This window comes from Podarcis pityusensis (assembly GCF_964106645.2).
Source record: "Podarcis pityusensis genome assembly, chromosome: 5".
Classification (NCBI taxonomy): Eukaryota; Metazoa; Chordata; class Lepidosauria; order Squamata; family Lacertidae; genus Podarcis; species Podarcis pityusensis.
In genome coordinates, this window is record NC_138032.1 from 19,118,284 (window position 1) to 19,140,821 (window position 22,538).

At 40.4% G+C, this 22,538-nt stretch overlaps 1 protein-coding gene across 1 annotated transcript; it reads left to right on the forward strand.

Annotated features, from left to right (window-relative positions):
- The first annotated feature begins 226 nt into the window (after window positions 1-226).
- On the forward strand, window positions 227-19,217 carry NMD3 (NMD3 ribosome export adaptor). The gene is made up of 16 exons (XM_081008075.1): window positions 227-335; window positions 1,841-1,930; window positions 3,862-3,996; window positions 5,564-5,660; window positions 7,005-7,085; window positions 8,198-8,326; window positions 8,777-8,867; window positions 9,374-9,452; window positions 9,931-10,027; window positions 10,819-10,936; window positions 11,185-11,330; window positions 12,193-12,305; window positions 13,965-14,037; window positions 15,317-15,423; window positions 17,307-17,377; window positions 18,881-19,217. The coding sequence occupies exons 2-16, from the start codon at window positions 1,887-1,889 to the stop codon at window positions 19,012-19,014; spliced, it is 1,515 nt and encodes a 504-aa protein (XP_080864201.1). The 5' UTR covers window positions 227-335; window positions 1,841-1,886; the 3' UTR covers window positions 19,015-19,217.
- Window positions 19,218-22,538: the final 3,321 nt, after the last annotated feature.

Consider the following 22,538-nt stretch of genomic DNA (forward strand, 5'->3'; position numbering starts at 1 on the left):
AAGGGACCCCTGAGCAGCTGCAGATGGCACTTCTACCGCCACCTGCCCATGCCTCTGTCTCTATCTCTCCCTCCTCCCACTCCATCTGAACAACGGGGCTTCCTTAGCAACACCCGACGAGAGCAACCCTACGCCTCCGGTTCTCAACTGAACCTGCGGGGAAGGGAACGCACGCTTTCCTTACCTCTACGTCGCCACTCACATGGCGACTTCACGTTTCCCCCCCCCCCGCTTTCTTTTCCCACCGTTCTCGCGAGAGCTGTGCGTTCTCTCTATCTCTCCTCTTCCAGGACGTTGGAACGCGAGGCGTAGACCTGACCGTGAAGCGAAAGAAAGTAAGCGGCGAGGGGGAAACCGAGCGCGAGTCGCTTTGTGGGGCCTCTGCGTTTGGCAGGGGAGGAGAGGAACGCGCGGGGCGGGGGGGAGGTTGTTTCGGCGCGCGCAAAACGACCGTTGGCTCCCTCAGCTGCGCTGGGCCCAACCGCCACGTGCCGCCTCGGCTGCTCTTTCCCCTCCTCCTCCTCCTCCTCCTCTTCTTAATTTAACCGCTGGCCCGAAGTGCTACATTACCTCTCCACCCGTGGCTGGATATCGCTGTCGCCATCTTCCGAAGCTTCCGAAGCTGTGGAGTTTGCCGCGTTGCCATGTGGGCAAGAGTGCCTCTGAGCGGGTGCAGATCGCTGCTGCTGCCGCCAAGGGACCCCGCGACCTTTGCCCTACCTAGAGCGGGAAGGCGACGAAGGCTGCTATAGAACGTGGCATTATCACTGAAATGGTTGATTGGTGGATTTGTTTTCGAAATGATCGTCTAAGTAAAAAGATTTATTTTAAGGAAATAAATCTCGTTTGAGTAGGCTTGAAAGAGGCATCTGTTTTTCGTTTCCTTTCAACACAGTACTGTGTTGCTTCCCCCCCTCCCCACTACGTGTTGCTTCGACCTTACAGCCATGGGCATAGCCAAAGGGGGCAGCTGCCCCCCTAAATCAATAAAAACACTTAACTAACTGAGGTGCTGCCCCCCCAACACAAATGCTGGCTATGCCCGTGCTTACAGCCAGTCAGAGAGCCCCTGCTTTCCTGGATGCCAAATGTGTTGTATTGCAAATCACTTTGGGTTGTCGTGGAAGTGACTGGCCAATTTAATTAATAATAATAATAATAATAATGTTAATAGTATATTAGACTGGCAATTTGTTGCTGTACTCAGTCAGCTCAATGTCCCCTCATGCCAGCAATGATGTGCTTAACAGCTTTGGGACCCGACATATCCACATCATACTTTTAATAATTATAAATTTATTATTTATACCCCGCCCATCTGGCTGGGTTTCCTCAGCCCCTCTGGGCGGCTTCCAACAAAATATTAAAATACAGTGGTGTGTTAAACATTAAAAGCTTCCCTAAACAGGGCTGCCTTCAGATGTCTTCTAAAGCACATTTGTACCATTTTTAAAAGCTATGCCTTCCTCCAAAGAATCCAGAGAAGTGTGGTTTATTCATCACAGAACTACTGTTTCCAGCACTGTTAATAAACTACAGTTCTCTGGATTCTTTGGGAGGAGCCAGTGGCAAAGTGGTAGAAAGCTGCTTTAAATGTATGGTATGGGTGTGACCTAACATATGTCACCACCCTACCTCAGTTTCTTTAGTACTTGCACCTCAGTATTTGAGCTTCATCAGTATCAAAAACATAACATCCCACCCACGTAGATATCTGGTTGACGACGATGAGAACAAGATGTTTAAATGTTTGGCTTTTTGATCTGATCCAGTTGGGGGGTTCTTATGTTAGACACTCTCTGTAATAGTTGGACCCTAACCTGTGCTCTCAACTCACTAGGTGCTAATGCGTGTCTCATTCTTGGGTAACACGTGTGAAGCTAGAGATGGAATACATGAAAGAGCCTTCTACGGTCAGCCAGGGGAACATGTGAGTACCATACTGTCTTTGACAGCCATACAGGAAGGAGTGTTATCCTTCATGTGAATATATGTGTGGGAGAGTCACTATAGTGTAGTGGTTAGTAGGCCTGGGTGATACCGTATTGGCCCAAATATAAGCCGCATCTTTAAAATTGGGGGGGGGGGGAGAGAGAAAATACCCAAATATAAGCCGCTCCATTCATCACTGCTCCTGGCTGCATACAGGGGAGGGGGAGCTGACTTTTCCCTTTCCTCACTCTCTCCCTTCCTGGCCTTAAGAGAGAGGATGGGGGGACTACGCAGGGGCTCTGTTTGCCCTGCGCTCCTGGCTGCATACTGTAAAGTCGCGAATATAAGCTGCACTTTAACTTTTCACAGTCGGAATTTGGGGGGAAAGTGACGCTTATATTCAGTCCAATACGGTATATTGATATACCAGGATCGGTATGAGGAGCAGACTGCAATGTCGGCTTCACTCAGCGGTATATTGCCAGCATTCCTTCCTCCAGCAGCACTGCTAGCAGAGGGACTCAGGAGCAGTGGCAGTTTCACCAGCGATATACCACTGAATGAAACTGCCATTGCACTCTGCCCTCATGATGCAGAGGAAGAAACAAGCTGAATCAGTGCGGCTGGGGAGCGGGAACCTTCCCGATCCCCAGCTGAGCTGCGCAAAGCAGCCCTGGCGTTCATGCCCCTTGCATGTGAGTGGGGAAGTGCTGGGGCTGTCTCAGCTGGGGAGGGGGAATCTTCCTCCTCCCCAGCTGAGCTGTGCAAACAAGCTGCCTTGTCCCAGCCCGCGAGCGCTTGGGTGAAACCGCCTCAGTTCCCGAGGTGAGAGCTGGAACAATTTCACCAGGTGCCTCGTGGGCAGAGGCGAATGCAGCTTGTTTTTTCAGCATCGCAGTATATCGCCAAACTGTGATGTTTGGCTGGCGAAACACCATGATGTTGAAAAGCTGATATCGCCCAGCCCTAGTGGTTAGCGTGTTGGACTAGGACCTGGGAACCAGGGTTCAAATCCCTACTCAGCATTGAAGGTGACCTTAGACCAGTCATTCACTCTCATCTGAACTACCTCACTATTGTGAGAATAGATTGGGGGGAGCTCTGTATGATACCTGGAAGTTAAGGTGGGATATAAATGAAATAAATGAATAAGTTGCTTGTTTGAAATCAGTTGATATCTCCTTATATGTGGAGGACTAAGGCAGAGCTGGAAGTCCCCCCCCCCCCCGGTGTATTTGCTTTCCACTATGCAAGAATTGGGAAAGATTGAGGGCACAAGAAGAAGAGGACGTCAGAGGACAAGATGGTTGGACAGCGTTCTCGAAGCTACAAACATGAGTCTGACCAAACTGCGGGAGGCAGTGGAAGATAGGAGTGCCTGGCATGCTCTGGTCCATGGGGTCACGAAGAGTCGGACACGACTAAACAACATGCAAGAATTTGCCATGGAGGGCTACTTTGTAAGAAGCAGTTCTCCCCATACATGTCCTCCTGTTATTTATACTCTCAGATGTGTTGGAATATCAAAGCATTAGAAATTAGTAGTGCTAGAAACAAATAGTCATTTTGCCTACTTGTTCATGGGTCAGAACCTACTTTGGCAGTGCATGTACCAAGTGCTTCATAATTGAATTGTGAAATGCAAGAACAGACCTGACTCTCAGATTATTACTAATATTTGCATCAAAGCACTTGAATGAGCTCTATTCTTACCTTGTTCATCCTCAAAACAAGATTGTTGTTACACCGATCTAGCCAACTAGGCACATGCAACTGAGAACTATTTACTGAAGGCCATCCATTGTGTTGCCTCAGTAGCATTTGAACTCTGGTCTCATATGTTTGAATTATAATGCTGTCCAGGGAATAATCATGGCTTTGTCTTTTGTGCATTTTGGTTTCAATGGTCATTTTCTTCCTTCCTTCTAGCCTGTGCTGCCAGTGTGGCATTGCAATTCCACCCAATCCAGCCAACATGTGTGTAGCATGTTTACGGACTCAAGTGGACATAACTGAAGGAATTCCTAAGCAAGTCATTGTTCATTTCTGCAAACAATGTGGAAGGTACCAACTGTTTTCTCAATCTTAAGGGTGCTGACATAATATAACTTTCCTGAGTGCTTATATAAACAAATTTAAAAAGTAAAAGTAGATGCATAGATCCAGAAAAAAATGGCTTAATCCACAGTCAAGCAAAACCTTTTTTTAGGCTAAGGGGGAAAATGCAAAATAGTGTGCAAAGGCCTTAAGTCTGCTTGTGGCCAGAGTCCTTAAGCAGAATAAGCAAGTATTCAAAAAGGATTGTTCTGCATGTTTCAGTAGATAAAAGGTTTCACCAAGGGTTTTGGAAGCATCAGCTTAACAATGGCTGGTTCCCTCTCTCTAGAAATACAAAAATTGTCAATTACCATGCCTTCTTTCTGTGGCACACATTGCAGAGACAGATAGTAAATCTTGTAGTGAGGAAAGAAACACTTCATAATCACCACAACATCAGTTGTCACAACATCATTAGGGATTTTCAGAGCATAGTTGCTGAACAGAGAAATGTCAGAACTCCAACTTTGGGGGGGGGGGGCATGTAGCTACCTGCATACTTTCCAAGAAATATGGAATCTACTTTGTGGAAGGTATGGGTAGACAGATTGAGAGTCTTCTGAAACAGAGTGCTTTGTTCTTTTGTTGCATGATGTGACAGTCTCATCTTTTTAAAATTTATCGTTTGGTGTCACCAGTCAGGTGCAACCCACCAGAAACTTCTTTTGCATAAGGGCAGTTAAAGCGAATAGGACTGCTGCATTGACTATAAATCATTGCTGTTCATTTTATTTAAAGAAGTAGCTGTCTGACATAAGGACATTAATATAATTAGCATACATTAATGTTGAATATCATAATGTACTATGGGGGCATTATTGTTTTGTAGAGGGGGTTATTGTTTGCTCATTATTATGTTATGTATTTCTGTGTTTTTATACTGTAAACCATCACATGGGTCCCCAGATGAAGGGTGATGTGTAAATTTAATTAATAAGCCTTGATTTATATTTTGTATTTGAAATTGTTCGTGTTTTTCTGCCTTTGTCATGGAGTTTGGCTACCACAATAAACTTGATGATGAAATAAATAATACCCTGAGAATGTTGTCTAGAGAATTCAAGAGCTCATATTATATTCACACTGTATAGCATATTCTTTGAAGGTCAGTTTGTCTTAATTGAGGTAGTTGTTGAGTTGTCAGTTACCTCCAGCCTCTAATGACATTTTGACTTAAACTTTCCTTATTGTTTGTTAGTCAAAATTCTAAAACCTTTCACTGTTTACATCTGTTGTGCATGGTGATCAGTTGAGTTAGCAGGTGCATATGTATGCATCATACTTAATCACAACTTCTTTGACCATTTCTGGCTGTAACATTGTGAACCATAAACCTCTGTTTTTGTGGCATTCAGTAGAAAGCAATGAGTTGTTGAATGATGATGAGGAATTATTTTCAGATCCAGAAGACTAGGAAATTATTTTTGTGGCATTATTAGTGTTATGTAGTTATAATGCTATTTAAATATAGGCACATCATTGTATATATTTGGTTTGAGTCAATTTCATGTATTGCTTTTATTTTCAATTTTAGATACCTTCAACCACCAGGAACTTGGATTCAGTGTGCCTTGGAATCAAGAGAACTTCTGACATTATGCCTTAAAAAAATCAAAGCTTCCCTTAGTAAGGTTAGTCTTGTAGCTCTATATTTTTATATGAAATTGGAGTCTACTATATTTCTGTAAATTTCATTCTGCTTGTGAAAGCTGTGATTCTTACGTGGAGTTAGCCACTAATGATGAGTTGATTCTCCAAGCAGATGTACTTTGGTTGTACCTTCCAGTTCTATTTTGGAGGCACTGCATACAATGATAGTTCCTTAATGGTATGTACTGGGGCATGTTTATCACAGAAGAGCTGTTCCTTGATTCTGTGTTCACAAGTACCTATGCTATTAGAATCTATACCCATAAGCATCCACAGAAACATAATGGACTGGGTTATCACTCTTGACCCATTCTGTTTGTGAGGAAAAAAGCATAATTAAAATTATAAGAAGAACTGAAGAAATACCACTTTCATGATGTGACTAGACATGGAAGCTGCATGAAATACCTTCATCATTCAACAAGCAGTCTTTTATGAGAGATTGAGAAGCAGAATGGCCGTTGGACCATCTGAGTAAAAACCCCACTTCTCCCAGTGCTCCTTGTGTCCCAAGCTGTGAAGGACATCAGCAGTAATAGCCTAGGTGACAAAACCCCAACCTGTGAGGGACACTTAAAGTTGGGTGGCTACAACATTGTGGTTTTTTCCCTGAGAGCTGTCGTGCCCAAGAGATTCAGAGCAGAGTAGTAGGAACATGTGGGTGAAATGTTATTTGTAAAAAGATTTATTTACCACGATATTGTAAAACATCAGGGCTACACTATAAGGCACAGCATAAAACTTTAAAAATACAGATAATGTGATTAAGTTATGAAATATGTTTTCATCCATCTTGTCCAAGTCTGAATAGGCATTCAGACAAATGAAATTATGCTGTTATGTAGCTGACAAAGAGATGATGATTTATTTAAAGTGCTAATAGGTGTAGGGATATGTTTGATGTAGCAGTTCCATTGGTGTAAGGGTTCCATTGATGTAAAGTATTTGCTGCTAACTTAGAGGGTTCTTGTAGCAGTTGGGTGGGGTATATTCTAAACAGCAGTTTATGGCTCTGTACAGGATTTCACTCCATGAATTTCCAGTTTGTGCATGAAGGTGAGCTAACGTTCAACGCAAAAGTCAATAAGCCAATGGGCAGAAGCAAGCCATGAAGTGGAAGCAGGGATTATTGTCATCATTTGTTGATTAGGATAATAGTAAATGGAATATTAAAAGTTTTAATAAATGCCATGTATCATTTCCTGTATTTCAACAGTGACATTAATTGAATGTAGGAGCCCAGACCTGTGTGGCACCATTTCTGTTGTTCAGCATTTGTAGAAATATACAATAATGGTAATCATGCATCTCTTTCCTCCTGGCAGGTGCGGTTGATCGAAGCAGGATTTGTATGGACTGAACCACATTCCAAAAGACTTAAAGTAAAGCTGACTGTACAAAAAGAGGTGATTAGACTTTGGAGTGACGTTTATAAATAAAAATTATTAGGGAAACCAGGAGTATGTTGTGTTAGCTAGAGGAAGTCAAGGATGTTCTTGCTTGTGCCTTGCTGAGTTCTGAACAATGTTGCAGCTGTATTATGCACCATGAAAGTCAGTCCCATTAAAACACTAGAATTTGTTTCCATATAAGCATGTATAGAACCAGGCTAGAGGTTTCTGTATATTGAAGGGATCCAGACTTAGGATTGGGGACCGGACTTAATGATCTTTGTATTCCTTCCACTTGTATTCCTTCCATTTCCATCAGTCAACTTTATAGCACAATTGTGAGGTCAGTAAGAAAAAATAGCTAGGTAGAAAGCTTGGAGTATTGAGCTAAGACTCAATACTTCAGAGCATTTGGGCTATTAGCTGTATCTCTTTTAATGCCAGTTACTTTTTAATTTTAATTTATTTAAACAATTTATTGACCAGTAAATTGCAATCATCTGTAAGCAGTTTACAATGATAAAAAACAAAAATTATATGAAAGTATATCTATACCGCCACATTATAAAAGATGGAATAAACTATAGAACATAAAATATCATTTAATTTTTCTAAAATGCATACAATTATTTAGATGACTTCCTAATCAAAAATTAAGTAGTTGCAAAGACCTTTTGCCACAAAAACGTGAACAGATGCTTGAAAGTCAAAAGTGAGGATGCCCAGCAAATCTCTGCTTGAAGAGTATTCCATAGCACGGGATTGGCAACTCTAAATACCTGACTTCTAGTTGAGGCAAGTTGCTCCACCACTTCATTAAGGTCCAGGCCTTGCAAAGCCCGATTCACATGTTATAGAGAAATAGAGCTTCATGCCATCAACGTGCTGATGGCACTTTGCTCCAAAACTCCAAAGCTTTCAGTGGCTTTATATAGATGTTAAATAACAATGGGGCCAAATGGTACCCTGTGGAACCCCATAACACAAGTGGCAGGGGGTCAAAGAACACTCTCCCATGTTACTCTTTGGCTTCAACCACACAGGTAGACTGTCAAAGGTTACTCCCCAGAAACAACCTCGTACAGATGACAGAAAAACTTAATATTGCACTTAACTTCCTTCCATAGGTGATCAATGGGGCAGTTCTTCAGCAAATCTTTATAATAGAGTATGTTGTTCAGTCTCAAATGTGTGATGACTGCCATCGAGTTGAAGCTAAGGACTTCTGGAAAGCAGTGGTACAAATTAGACAGAAGGTATATTTGTGTTATATATACATGCATTTGTGGTTGCCTCGTGTACTGAACTTGTGTATAAAATATATGGCTTTTTAAACTCTGGGTTGCGGGGTATTGTTTTTGTTTCTTAAATATGGTACATATTTTATATTGTAATCTCCCCTGTGATGCTTGGGTGAAGGATGGTATGGAAATTTAATGAATTTTGAATAAGCTACAAAATGCTTCAATGTTTTTGGCAATTATACATATGCCTAGGTCCTAGTATGTTCCACTAAACGTGCTCGAACTTAATGCTGAGTAAATACAATATAGTGCTGCATATTTATGTATTCCTGCTTTAGTAATTTCCAGGGTCTTAATGATCTGTTTGGACCTTGGGTGAAGTAGCAACCCCAGCCACATTTTCAGATGCCCTGGGGGCCTTTACATGAAAGTGATGTGTACAAATCTTATTTTTATTCTTAGACTCTACATAAAAAGACTTTCTACTACTTGGAGCAATTGATTTTAAAACATAGGCTTCACCAGAATACTCTTCGGATTAAAGAAATTCATGGTGAGTGATGTTTATGAAGCGACTAAGTTCTTGTAAAAGCAAATATGATATGAAGTACTTGCAGGCATGAAGGAGAGGCTAGGTTTTTGAAAATAAGGGCTTTGGCATGTAATAAATATGATGTCTTGTGTATATAACGTTGGTCACACTTGGAGTACACCCACTGAAATCAGTGGGCTTCATTGCTTTCAATGGTTCTGCAGTGGCTAACAGTAGATATCACCCATATAATTAATATTTTGCATAGAGATGATGAGAAGTATATTTATTACTAGGGGCTGCCATGCCTGCTTGTATTGCTCACCAAGCCACCACCTCATCCAACCTTCCATTCCCTCACAGCTTGTTTGTGATAAGCGTAATATATTGTAATATATTTTTAATGAAGGGAGAAGTAGTTTTGGGACTTACATGAAAATCCATAAGAGCTCTGAAGAATATACATCCCTATGATAATATATCAATATGAACTGCCATGAGTTTTAATTCCATATACATGCTTTCAGATGGCCTTGATTTCTACTATGCTTCAAAACAACATGCTCAAAAGATGGTGGACTTTCTTCAGTGCACAGTTCCTTGTAGGTAAGTCTGTCTTTAAAGTGTGTGATCCTTTGCATAGATGCATCATTAATTAAAGTGTTTTAGTTTAGTCCCACTGAAGCTAGTGCATAGAAGTAGTTTCAGTGTTGCTCTACCTGGATCAGGGAATCTGTTTATATCACAGAGGCAGCAGCGGTGGCAGTAGTGCCTTTGCCTCTTGCCTTTTTGTAGGTGCTTGCAACAACTACAATGCTAAACTTTAATTGTCCAGAAAAAGCAGCTTTCTTTTCTGCCTTCAAGATGCTGACCCATCCTCGAACTTCCCCTTTAGGGTCCCTTATCCCACACACCTAAAGTTTGAGAACTTGGGAGTGGTTTGTTAAACATAGCCAAAGATTCTCACTCTTTTTTGTCATTTGTGGGGTTTTCACTTTCCTGCCCAGTTTGTTATTGTAGCCATAAAATTTCCTTTTTTCCCCCCTTGTTATCTCTGATTTGGATTTGCTTTTTTTAATTTCAGGTCTAAATCATCCCAGCGTTTGATCTCTCATGACATTCATAGCAATACATATAACTACAAAAGCACATTTTCTGTGGAGATTGTTCCAGTATGCAAGGTATTTTTGACTTGATTCCTAGCCCGTAAACAAGAAGAAACTATGCTTGGGTGCTTGGGGGACTTCCTGTTAAATGGATTGTTTGCACTGCCAGTGCTATAGAAGCTATAGCTGCTAAGACATACGCCCCATTTTATTCAGTGGGTCTATATAGGATTATAGCCTAAAACCACAATACTATGAGAAAACAGAAGCTATCTATTTCAATGCTAGCATGAATTTCAAAGAGCCAGTGTACAGATTTACACATACATCTTCTCTGGTTCAGTGTAGTTTGAAGGGATAACTTTCATGAGTGAGCAAGATGTCATAGCTAGAATTTTTCATACCATCCAGTATCCAAACAACACATAAGGAGTCATCAAGTACTAAACAAGTATGTGTGAATCCTCTTGAGAATGTTAATTATTGAACTGCAGTAACAGTTTTTCCTCTAGACTGCTGGTACAACACATTGATACGGCAATAAAATGCATATTGAAGTATTTGTTTTTCAATTGGAACTTTTGTGTTTGGGAAAGACTTGGAGAATATGTTCTAACGATTTCAGAGATTAAGAAATTTTACAAGTGAAATGCGCCTACAGTTCTTACGGTCTGAAATCTTAACTACTAGCTTTTACAGAAATTCAGCTAAAGGATTTAGTTAGTTGCTTGTAGTTTCCTAATCCTCAGGCCTCCTTTTAGCATTTTAGTAATTCTAACAGCAGATTTACAATGGGAATTGATGAGCTTTTTGTTTTTGTTTTGTAATTGCTTTGCTTTCTTTCCTTCTTTTCTCTCTCTGTTCAGGACAATGTTGTATGCTTGTCTTCAAAGCTGGCTCAAAGCCTTGGGAATATGAGCCAGATTTGTATTTGCCTCCGAATAACTAGTGCCATTCACCTCATTGATCCTAATACATTGCAGAGTAAGTTTTTTTGATATTTTTCATATTGAAATGTAATCCAATAATACTAATAGGAATCACACTCCCATCAGCAGAAATTCATATGAGCCTGAGGTTGATGTATTTGAAAAACTAAGCTACAGGCTACTATGATGGCATCAGGTGCATTGAAGAGAATATCAGTCCTATGCGACTTTTCCTGCACACACAAATCATAATAGTGACTTACAAGTAACATCTGCATTACTTCTATATTTCTTGCCTTTCAGTTGCTGAAGTGGATGGAAACACTTACTGGCGTCATCCTTTTAACAGCTTGTTCCAGCCAAAGCAGTTGGAGGAATTTATTGTAATGGACATCAGCAAGGCCCATGGGAGAAAACAAGGTGCTGGTGCAGGCATGAAATCCAACAAAGTAAGAATTGTTATTCTCTTATTTGCACCTCTTCTAGAAGCTTGGCCAGATCTTTCTCCCTGCCTTGGAATTGTTTAGCTCTGTCACATGTCATTTGAAAGCTGTCAGACCATTGATCTATTTAGCCCAGTTTGCTATTCTAACTGGTAGCAACTCTTTCCCATATCTGCTCCCTAAGATCCTTTTAACCGGAGAAGCTGAGGATTGACCTTGGGCATTTTGTTTCCTAAGCAGGTGCTCTGCCTTTGAGCTATGTCCCTGAATTATATGTTAGTGTAAGTTCTTGTATTTTTGAATGAGGTGTACTTCTGTTGAAAGGGAGTTCTACATTTGAGATGTCACTCCCAAGAAGGTCATGTCCATCTTTGTCCATTTAATATCTCAGGTTGATAAAAATTAAAAGCATTTATGCACATTGGAATACGCCAACTTTTGCTGTGGATAAAGAAGGAAAAACAAGAGAATCTTTTTTAATTATTATGAATCAATTCTTACTGTACACTTTGTGTATGTAAAGTGCATTAACTATCACAATTCTGCATCAAAGTGACTCAGACTCCATGTGAAGCAAACTTATGTTTGTGGCGTATAAATTAAGCAAATCTGCATGGTTTTGCTTTATTTTTACATTGCTTAGTCAGCTTTGGTTCGGCATGACATGACATGTTTTGCAAAATCAATTTGTAGGTCAGTGTAGCAACCAGCATATACCATTGATACATGGAATGGCATTTTCATTACATTGCTAGAAAAACCATGCAACCATGAATTTTAAAATTTGAGAGAAGGTTTGGTTCAACTCTTAACGTATCCAACTTTCATTTTTAATCATATGTGTTCTTTTCCCTTTGTTATTTTGAAGCATACACTTGCTGAAGCCTGGGTGCAGAAAACATCAGAGTTGAATACCAATACCCAATATTTCTGTCGTACTCACTTGGGGCATCTTCTGAATCCTGGAGATCTTGTGCTTGGGTTTGTAATGCTCTATTCTGCTTCTGGTTGATGTTCAGTTCCATGCTTGCATACCACTTTGGAAGGCTGCAGGACTGTGCCCCTTCAGAACTAATAACTTATAATTGATGCTAATTGGAGCTGGTTTTCTGAAACCTTAAGGTACTCTGAAAGCTGGGAGGTATGAGGGCTACAGGACTGGGCAAGGTAGACACCTCTGAGTTTTCTGCAATATAATGATTATAGGGAAAGTTGATGACAACATTGCATTAAAAGGAAGAGGATAAATTTGAGAAGAACTTCCTTTTAATAGCTAATGCAAAATATAATGTGCAGTGGGCAGTATTTACCCTCATGCACCTACTTGTTAAAAGGCAGAGTAGTTCACAAAGCTGAATCTTTTAAGAGCAATGCTTGTTCAGGGTTGTTTGTAATAGGCTTCTTACTTTAGTCGGAGGCAGGGTTCTACAAACCCATTCCCTAATGGTGAGTGCCTCTCCCTTTCTAGCAAGTGCCTGAGTTCTCTGGATTTTAAGAAACCATTTAAAGGACTTCTGTGCGTACCCCCAGTAAGTGCTAATCCTGGCGATAAATGCTACTGTGTTTTTCTCTTGGAGACCTTCATCAATAGCTGTTGGCCCTGGGCACCATCCTGTTTCTAGGCTTAATAATATTCTTGACACAGAGCAAGCAGAGATGTTCCAGCAACAGGTTCTAATCAGGAAAGCAATGGCACCAGTTTAGCCTCAAGGCCACGCTCAGCTCTTCTGCCCTTCTGACGCCAGACCTGTCCTCTTAGAGCCCTTAGAGTGAATTTTTCTTCTTCCATTTCCAGCACATTAGCTGGTGACCATCCCTGTTACACGCTTCAGGACTCCACAGTTAAAAACATCCGTTTGCCACAACTTTTTAGAGGTGGCATTGTGCCATGCCTTCAGGATTGGGAAAATTAAAAGAGAACACTGAAGGCTGTAACGTGTCATTCACATGCTGTCTCCTTAGATGCCCATAATAAATATTGTCATCTTGATATTACAGCTGGAAAAGTGCCAACAAACCATTGGCACACCAAATGCTCAACAAACTTTGTTTCTCTCCAGGCTTCTTCCAAAGTCCCATGCAGAATGCAGTGAGATTAAATCCTCATGCAGAGGATTTGAGGCAGTGGAAGTGGAGGAGAAGCAGGGCAGAATGGGCTAATGGCAACCATTTATAATAAAAGTAGCAAGTAAGCCAAGCCAAAATGTATGGAGCTCTGATTTGTCACCATTATATCAAAAGCTCTATAACGTATCTCAAACCAAGCTGTTAAATGGGTATAATTATATAATTTTAAAACAGAATTAAAATCTTCTCAATGCCAGCCTTAAGACAGCCCAAGTAGGTGGATAATTTGACATTTCCTAAAGGTGCAAGGTCTTGAGTTTTAGCAAGTCTCCATTCTTGTTACTGTTTTGATTATTTGTTACATTTTCTGTATGAGCATCCTTTGCTTTTCAAAACTTCATTCTTAACATCCCGGCAGTGCCTGTTGTTGTTGCTGCTGCTGCTGCTGCTGTTGTTGTTACATTTTCTTTCCCATTGTGCTTTGCTGTTTCTATTAGAAATATTGACATTTCTGAGTTGTGTAGAAGTATGATATAGCTAACAAAGAAACCCTTCTTCATATTATTATTTTAGATTTGACTTAGTGAACTGCAATCTAAATGATGAATTTGCAAATAAGATGAACCCACATAATGTTCCGGATGTGGTAAGTTTTGGATACTTCTTTCCTTCCTTAAACAGACATTTGGGCACTGATGAACAGTTTTAAGATCATCATGATAGAGACCAAGAATCTCAATCTCTTTGCTAGCATAGGAAATTATATAGTTTTTTATTACCTTTATATGTCTGGGTTTCGTTTCCTGTCTGCCTAAGCTTTCTGTCAAGCCTTATGCCCATCCTGCACAACTTGGCTCTCTTTGTCTCCCACTAGTGTCTCTGTGCTTTCTGCCTGTTAGGTCAAGAAAAGTGTCATTTGATGAAAATCCTCCCCAAATCTTTTGCTTCCGCATAATGCTAGACAATGGAAGCCTTGTCGATTCTGTCTAGGTCATGAAGGCTCACTTCACCATACCTTTCCCAGTATGTGTAGTCATTCCAGAAGCAGAAACTGGAGCCTTGGTGGTCCACATACAACCCATGCGGCTTGTGTTGCTTAGCCTGCTATAGTGGCCTTTGGTGTCATTGATACTGCTAAAAATAAAAATCACCCTCCTGCTTTTCCTGAATTTGTACATTTGTTCATTTATTCTTAGATGCATTATTTAGTCCCGCCAATATATCTCTGGTGTTTTTATATTGAGGTTTTTTCTTTATTTTTTTGTCATATGGAAATCTTAACACCACTTTAATGATCACAAGCCTGAATATTCTGGTGGAATAGTTAAGAGTATGAGCGATGAGTTCAGTCTCTGGTTCAAATGTCATTTCACCCATGAATTGACAATGTGTATAATATGTCACATTCCGTGTCTGTCTTCCTTTCCCAGACATTAACATGGAGGCATATCTCACAGTAATATACAATATATATGAAGTACTTTCAGCATTTATGGAAAGCAGTACAAAAGTATTTAATAGCTTCCTTCAATATTTGTTCCCCCCACTGCCCCTTGTGGTCAGTTTTAATACTACAGTTCTGTAGTTGCTTCAAATACCAACAGAGCCGTCTTTACCCAGGGGTGCAGGGCCCCCGAGCACCAAATTCTGGGGTCGCCAAATGTATTCTGAGGGGCACCCAAAAAAACCTCAACAACTTTTGAGTTGCCCCCCCCAAAAAATTGGGGCAGCTAAACTAAATTGGGGGCAGCTAAATAAATTGGGGGGGGGCACTGGGCGGATCTTTGCACCCCGGCAGTGCATATGCCAAAGACGGCCCTGAATACCAATTTTCATTTATGCTTTCTCCTTTAATGGATCCCTCAGTATTGTTCTGTAAGTGGTATTTCTGACACAGTACCTCGCCTTCCCCTTTCCATTCTTAGGTTTTGATCAAGAAGAGCTATGATCGCACAAAACGTCAGCGTCGCAGGAACTGGAAACTGAAAGAATTAGAAAGAGACAGAGAGGGCATGGATACAGATGATGAAAGGTATTTGAGGGGGGGGGGTGTTCCGTGTTATCTCCCATTTGTTCAACCACCCAATACATAATTTTATGAGCAAAATAAGGTGGCAGAGAAAACAACTTGGATTTCATGCATGCTCTTTAGACCAGGGGTAGCTAAGGTTGTATCCCCCCGATGTTGTTCATTTCCAGTTCCCATCATCCCTGACCATTGACCATGTTGGCAGGGACTGCCCTAGAGGTCACCAAGTTGGCTCCCCCTGAGTTTAGACTATTGCTGAGGCTTGTGGCTGAATTCTATCATGGGTGCCATGTGAAGAGTTCTGTTAAGTGTTGAAACCTACAATCTACAACATATTTTGTAATAAAAATTGCAACATGGATTTCACAAAATGAGGCAAATGTGGGACAGTAGAACCAGAGGGGGAGAGAGCTGGCCCCGTGTGTATTTTGCATTTTGAAAGTTTGCAAAAGTTGAACATCTAGACAGGTGATTTCTAACTACCTATTAGACTAATGTACTACTATAATTTCCCAATAAGTCAGTGAGCACAAAACTCATTGTGTTTCAAAACCAAGATGGAACATAAGAGCAGTCCTGCTAGATTAGACCCCCAAAACCCATCCACTCCAACTCACAGAATGCTAAAGGACTTAACTGAGATTATTTCAAACATTGGAGATTGCCTCATCTTGGGATAGCAGGATGGGCTGTTGCTAAATTATTAAGAGAACTTTTATCTTGTGGAAGGATCCTAACTGCATTCTACCTTTGCAGGAGTGTGGTTTCCCAGTAGTATGCATCATAGTGTGCTCTAGGATGGGCGACCTCAGTTTTCCCATGGATCTGTTAACTTGATATAAACTGAATGATCTTGGGTGCATCCTACCTACTAAACTACTGTATGAAAGTTTGCTACCAGAGCTTTGTTCCTCAGTGCAGGAACTGAATAGCCTTTCAGCTCTGGAATATTATAGGCTAAGCTGATTGCTGGAATCTGGATGAGAACACCAGTTGCTACATTCAGCAGTAAATTAGATGCTGCATAGTTTGAACATTTTAGAAATTTACATTGATGTTGTTTCAGACTGGAATTGATGTAACGTGTGGTTGAATCTCATGAGTGGTTCCCCTCCGGTTGTAAAACAGCTACAACAGACTCCAGTTTTGATGTCTTGGATGAGGGGATATTTAACCATGTCCCTCCCACACAAACCCTGTTTTCCCACAAGTGATTATTAAAGCACTTTTATACTACCATTTTAGTATGTTTAGGGAAGTTTTTAAATGTTTGATGCTTTATTGTATTTTTAATATTTTGTTGGAAGCCGCCCAGAGTGGCTGGGGAAACCCAGCCAGATAGGCGGGGTATAAATAACAAATTATTATTATTATACCATTTATACTATTGGAATTCATGGCAGTGTATAACAAAAGCAATGCATGATAGTTGAACTCATGAAAAACAGATGGAAACAGATGGGGAAAGAAAGGTAAGAAAGGGCAACCCCGTCAGACGAGTGGGGTACAAATAATCATTATAATTATAATTATAATTATAATTATAATTATAATTATAATAATTATACAGATACCAGTCTTTTTCCACAGTGTGTAAAAGCAGCAGGAGGTGTTTGATGGCAGGGGTCAGACTCTGGAGAGATCCAATCAGGAATCTCCCATGTCACATCTTAGCAATTTATAATTTGAATTTTTCAGACTAATTTTACTTGCTCAGCTTGTGAATGTTCATCTTTCCCAGTAGTCAGACATAGTTTATATAGCCTCCAGGCAAAAATATTTAGTTTTCTGTATTCTATTTATAGTTTATGAGTATAACGGTGTAGAATGCACCTAATCCCCAGAAAAAGTAGTAAAATTGCTCACTTTTATTTCAACTTTTATAGACAATACCAGGACTTCCTAGAAGATCTAGAAGAAGATGAGGCTATTAGAAAAAATGTCAATATTTATAAAAGTAAGTTTCCTATGTGAAGTATTTACCTTTTTTGCCGTATTGTAATGCCCAGAAATATTGCCTGTCTACAGTGGTGTCTGGAATTCACAACCAATGGTGGCTACTCTTAAATTAGTTGTTTTCTAGTTAATATGTGTTCTGTCCACTGTTTCTGTCATGATCTAAGTATCTGGGGCTAAATGCTCCAAGCCAATTTAATAACATTTAGGGGGATGAGAAGCTACAGAAGTACACAATAACTGCTGGCATCTCTTCCTTTCCCAGAGTATGCATTAGACCAGCTTAGGACTGGTACTCATCATCATCTATCTCCCCAGGTTACATCAACTAAAGGAAGCTTTGTCTTGACCATGCCGCATGCCCTGGCATGCAGGAAAATACTGTGCTCCTGCAAGCATACTTAATCACCTCCTGGAGGCACAGTTTGTCTGACATTAGTTGAGTATCTGATGAGCTGAAACTGGCAAACAGGATGAGGAAATTGACCGCCTGACCAAGCCCTTAGCAACTTAAGAGTACCCTGGAGGAGCAAATGAAATTAGGGTTCTCTCCCCAGGACCAGGATGCTGTAAGCTTTTAAGGACTTGGGCTCCTTTGAAGCTAAAAGGATGTGGGGCAGTAATTAGGGGCAGTCAGAAAGAACTTTGTCTCAACCTAATTATTCCCCGCTCCAAGGAAATCTTAAGCTGTGATGCAGGCAGCAACCCTAACAGCTTAATATATCCTTTAAAAATCAAAATAAGAGTAGGGGGTATATTCTTGCTGATCCCAGGTCTCCCCACTCCTCTCCAAATCCTTTTGTACACCACAAGGAGGGGAAGAGAAATATATTCCCCTTTCCCCATTGTTCAGGATAAGGCTTAGATAAGCAGCTCACTTAGTCCCAGACTTCAGCAGTCTTGCATTATTTTGCTGATGGAGGGGACAGGGCCCCCCAAACATTTATTTTCTTTGTGGTCTTCCAGTTTGTTCCTTCTAGTGATGAAGTGTATTACCATCCAGAAACCTCTGCACACTTGGACATCCCTGATATGCAGAATTTATGTCTATGTTTGTTTGTTTTTTGAATAGAAAGGAATGCAAACTGTAGGAGACCAAGGGCTGTATACGTATAATGCCCTCATTCCGCCATGTAACTAGCAACAGCAGGGCAGAGAATAGACACAAGCACTTGGTATGAATCCTAGGCGAAAGGGAAGCAAGTGGTCTGCTGCTTGCTCTCTTCAACCTTTTGGGGGAAGGATAATTAGTATTCTATTCCTAATTAATTATTCTGTTCCTAATTAATCTTGCACTATAATTATCCATCACTCAGGTTTAGACTACAAAACAGGCATTAAAACTATTGTGGAGGTGCAGGGAGAGAGCAAATATTTTGAAAAGAATTTCCATTGTTTTCTTAAAGAATGGCTAGCTATTTGACAGTTAGCTCAGTTGGTTAGATAAAGTGATTTTTATTTTATTTTATCTTTTGAGGTCTTATGTTGCTTTATGGTTTTATAGATGCAGTCATTCCTGTAGAAAGTGACACGGATGATGAGGGTATTCCCCGGATCAGCCTTGCTGAAATGCTGGAAGATCTTCAGATATCTCAAGATGCTACTGGCGGAGAAGGCGCTGATATGTTGACAGAATAAGCTAATAGGTCTTGTTAATGTGAATATTTTTCTTCCTTAAGGAAAACTAGTTATTACAGGAACCTATTATAGGCATTCATAGACTTGATGTACAAAGTTATAATCACAGTAAAATTTGAACAACAGTTCAACAGTAAATCATGCTGGAAAGTATCATTAATGGCTAATAAATGCATTGGGATATCTACTAAACCTGAATGGCATTCAGACTGTGTGATTATGATTATTTTTACTTGTGTCTAAATTTGTATAGGTATGCAAAATAGAAGGATAGTTCCAAAGCCGTGTCACTCACTGAATTGGTTTATGCTTTGGCAATCTGTAATCTGCACCTGGGATCTCTGGTGTGTTTGTGTGTTGCAGGGCTGCTCCCAGTAATGTCAAAAACTGTTCTAATCTACTTTAAACTACCATTTAGTTAGAAATACAAATCTTACATTCAGTTGCTATATGAAGCTGCAGAAAATGAAGAATGTGGAGGAGAGGAAAGTGGATGGAACTCATATTTCTGAAATACAGTCATCTAATAACTGTCTAGAATATAGGCCCTAGATTACAAGAGGCTTAATTTTAATTCCCTCTAGCATTATTGGCAGCTGATGCCCCATAGTGGAGATGTTACTGTGTGCTTTGAAAATTAGCCACATTCTATCGAGGGCTCAGGCTTTCTAAAAGTTAACTTTGCGTCAGTCCCGTTGAGGCAGGCTACTGTTTTTCTTGGAAGGGAAGGGAAGCTTAGGAGGTTGCATCTTTGTTCTGGAAATCCATCTCTACATGTCTCTCTCTTGCACAGGTGGAGGGAACTGATGTGCATGTGTAAAAGAATGACATGGACCCGTTTTCTTTATTCAACCAAACCTTGGGACTGGCGGAGTTCATGTAACTTGTAGTTGAAAATGTTTGTTTTAAACATTTGATCCCAGATCAAACATTAGATCAAAGTTATTATACAATCTTCCCTTGTGTTAAGAATAAAAATTGTGCCCCTATATAGTGCCTACTTCCTAGTACAGCATTATGATCATTCATTGAGATTCCTAAATTTGGGTGCAGGGTGGGTGATAGGCAAGAGCACAATATGGTGTAAGTACTTTTCATTAATAAGTCTTTGGTCACTTCCATTTTAAGCCCACCAGCATTGTCTGACTCTTTAAAAACCTCTGTCTGGAACTGCTTCATCACATGTTATACCCACGTAGTAAAGAAAACCGACACTGCTATAGGCCTGAAGTAATACTCATTTCATTAGAAACAACAACTCTTTTCTGGGTGAGCTGGTTCAGACAGTATGATGAGTAAAACTGTAGGCAGAGAAACAAAACCGTATTGCAACATTTCAATAAAAGCAGGTTGCTTCCACTTCTGAACTTCTCTCTGCCAGAGACTCTCCCTTGAACTCACGAAGCCCTGTTATCTCTTCTGCTTCCAACACCACCTCCGCCCAATCTTCTCCCTCCTGCTAGTCATCGTCTCACGAGTCCCTTGGCTCTGAGCCTTCTTCCCTTGGGGGCTACCCAGCTGGTGCATCCCACTGGTCCTCTGTGTCCAGTGCATGACTTCTCTCATGAGTCTTGCCACTCATTTCCAGCTTATCATGTTTTGGCTTCAGTATAATAAAACACAACAGGATACAGTGGTACCTTGGGTTACATATGCTTCAGGTTACATACGTTTCACGTTACACACTCCGCTAACCCAGAAATAGTGCTTCAGGATAAGAACAGAAATCAGGCTGTGGCGGCAGCAGGAGGCCCCATTAGCTAAAGTGGTGCTTCAGGTTAAGAACAGTTTCAGGTTAAGAACGGACCTCCAGAATGAATTAAGTACTTAACCCGAGGTATCACTGTATAAGAAATAAAAGCAGCATCAAAAATACAAATAAAAATCATACAGCATCTAGCACACCACATGGCAATTACTACAACAGGCAGAAACATCGTTAAGTGGTTCTCCCAAGACCCTCAACAATTTGCAAGAGGTTCATAGGGAAAAGAAATTGGGGAATCTTTGATCTCGGAGGTACCTGTCAAGATGCAACCAATTCAAATAGGGGATGCTTTTCCATGAGGTAATCTCAACACAATTGGGAGAGGCTGTGTTGTAAATTATGCAACTTGTTGGGATGGTGCTGGTTTTTTGAGGGAGTTCCATGTCGTCAGCCCAAACACATTTATTTCAACCATTGTCTTTTCCCTGGCAAGATTCCTGCTCTTTTAACACTTATTAATAAAGTGCCTAAGATGTGGTTGCGCAAAGATTAAAGCACAACATGGGACCAGCCCATAGGTTTACCATTGAGAATAGTGATGAGACATGGGAAGGAAGAGGGGAAATAGGGAAAAATCAGCATGAACTAGGTTGGTTTTAAGATGCCTTTTGTAGCTGTGTGTCGGGCAGAAATTCCTTTCATGGACATGAAGTAATAGGATGACTTTGGCTGTTGCAATTTGCTCCTGCTGTGCACTTGTGAAAGCTACAGAAGACTTGTCAGCAAAAGAAAGGCAACCCTACTATTACAGAGTGTCATCTGTCAGGAATGTGTTATGCAATAAGAGCTGGCAATTGATCCATTAATGCTTTCATGTGAAGACAAATACAGGTATGGAAAGGCTTAATTGAGGCATGTTTCAAAACAAAACACTAGTAGGTTAGAGATAATCTTTTACCGATGAGAAGCATATGCTAGTGATTCTGGGCTGAAAAGAGATACATTTAATGACAGTGTGAAGAGAAAACTGAAATATGCATTTATTACTATCTCAGCAGTAGATTTTTTTCATTATACAGTAATAATATAATTAAACCTTGTGTACTCGTGTCTGTAAATAAATAACCAGCACCTTTGTCTTTAATAACAGCCACATCTGAGGAAAAACTTGTGCCTTAGCCTGTATAAGCTTGTTTTATGCTCTTTGAGAGTGATAGGTAGGTCCTGTTTTACAGCTGTTGGGAGTATACAAAATAAGTTATGAAAGTGACTATTACATCTACATTGATAAGACAGCATTCTCAGGCGTTGGAGAGTTTGCTTCAGAGTTTAGATATAATCCTTTGCTTCAGAGTTTAGATATAATCCTTTGCTTCAGAATTTAGATATAATCCAATAAAACGGTGTGGGTTTGCATAATAACACCTTGTCACCATATAATGCGGCTGGATTAGTTCTCTTCTTGCATGTAACTGTCATAATTGCCCCACTAGCAAAGTGAGTGTCAGCTGTAAGCACTGAGAATGTGTACAACTCACCCCAAGGAGTTCAGAAACAAAAGCAGCAAGGTAACTAGGAGATAGCTGGAAGGAGAAGGCTGAAGAGGACTTTTTCAACTAGGACATAACTAAAGAAAAATCTCCAAACATGATGAATGCTAAGATACGGTTTTGTAATGCTAGGCATTATGTGGGTTGTGTTACACAATTCTAGGTTTGTCACTTGCACCTGTAGGAGGTATGTCTCAAGTTCTTTCTTGAATATGGAAAGAAAATGGAACATTGCAAACCCCTTTGCTTTTGTTTTTAAATGTGTT

Bases quoted from the DNA above. Each gene is read 5' to 3' on its own strand.
- NMD3 (XM_081008075.1), top strand. From the start codon at position 1,887: ATGGAATACATGAAAGAGCCTTCTACGGTCAGCCAGGGGAACAT. The intron at 10,028-10,818 runs GTATTTTTGACT...CTCTCTGTTCAG, and splicing joins AGATTGTTCCAGTATGCAAG to GACAATGTTGTATGCTTGTC. The intron at 15,424-17,306 runs GTATTTGAGGGG...CAACTTTTATAG, and splicing joins ATGGATACAGATGATGAAAG to ACAATACCAGGACTTCCTAG.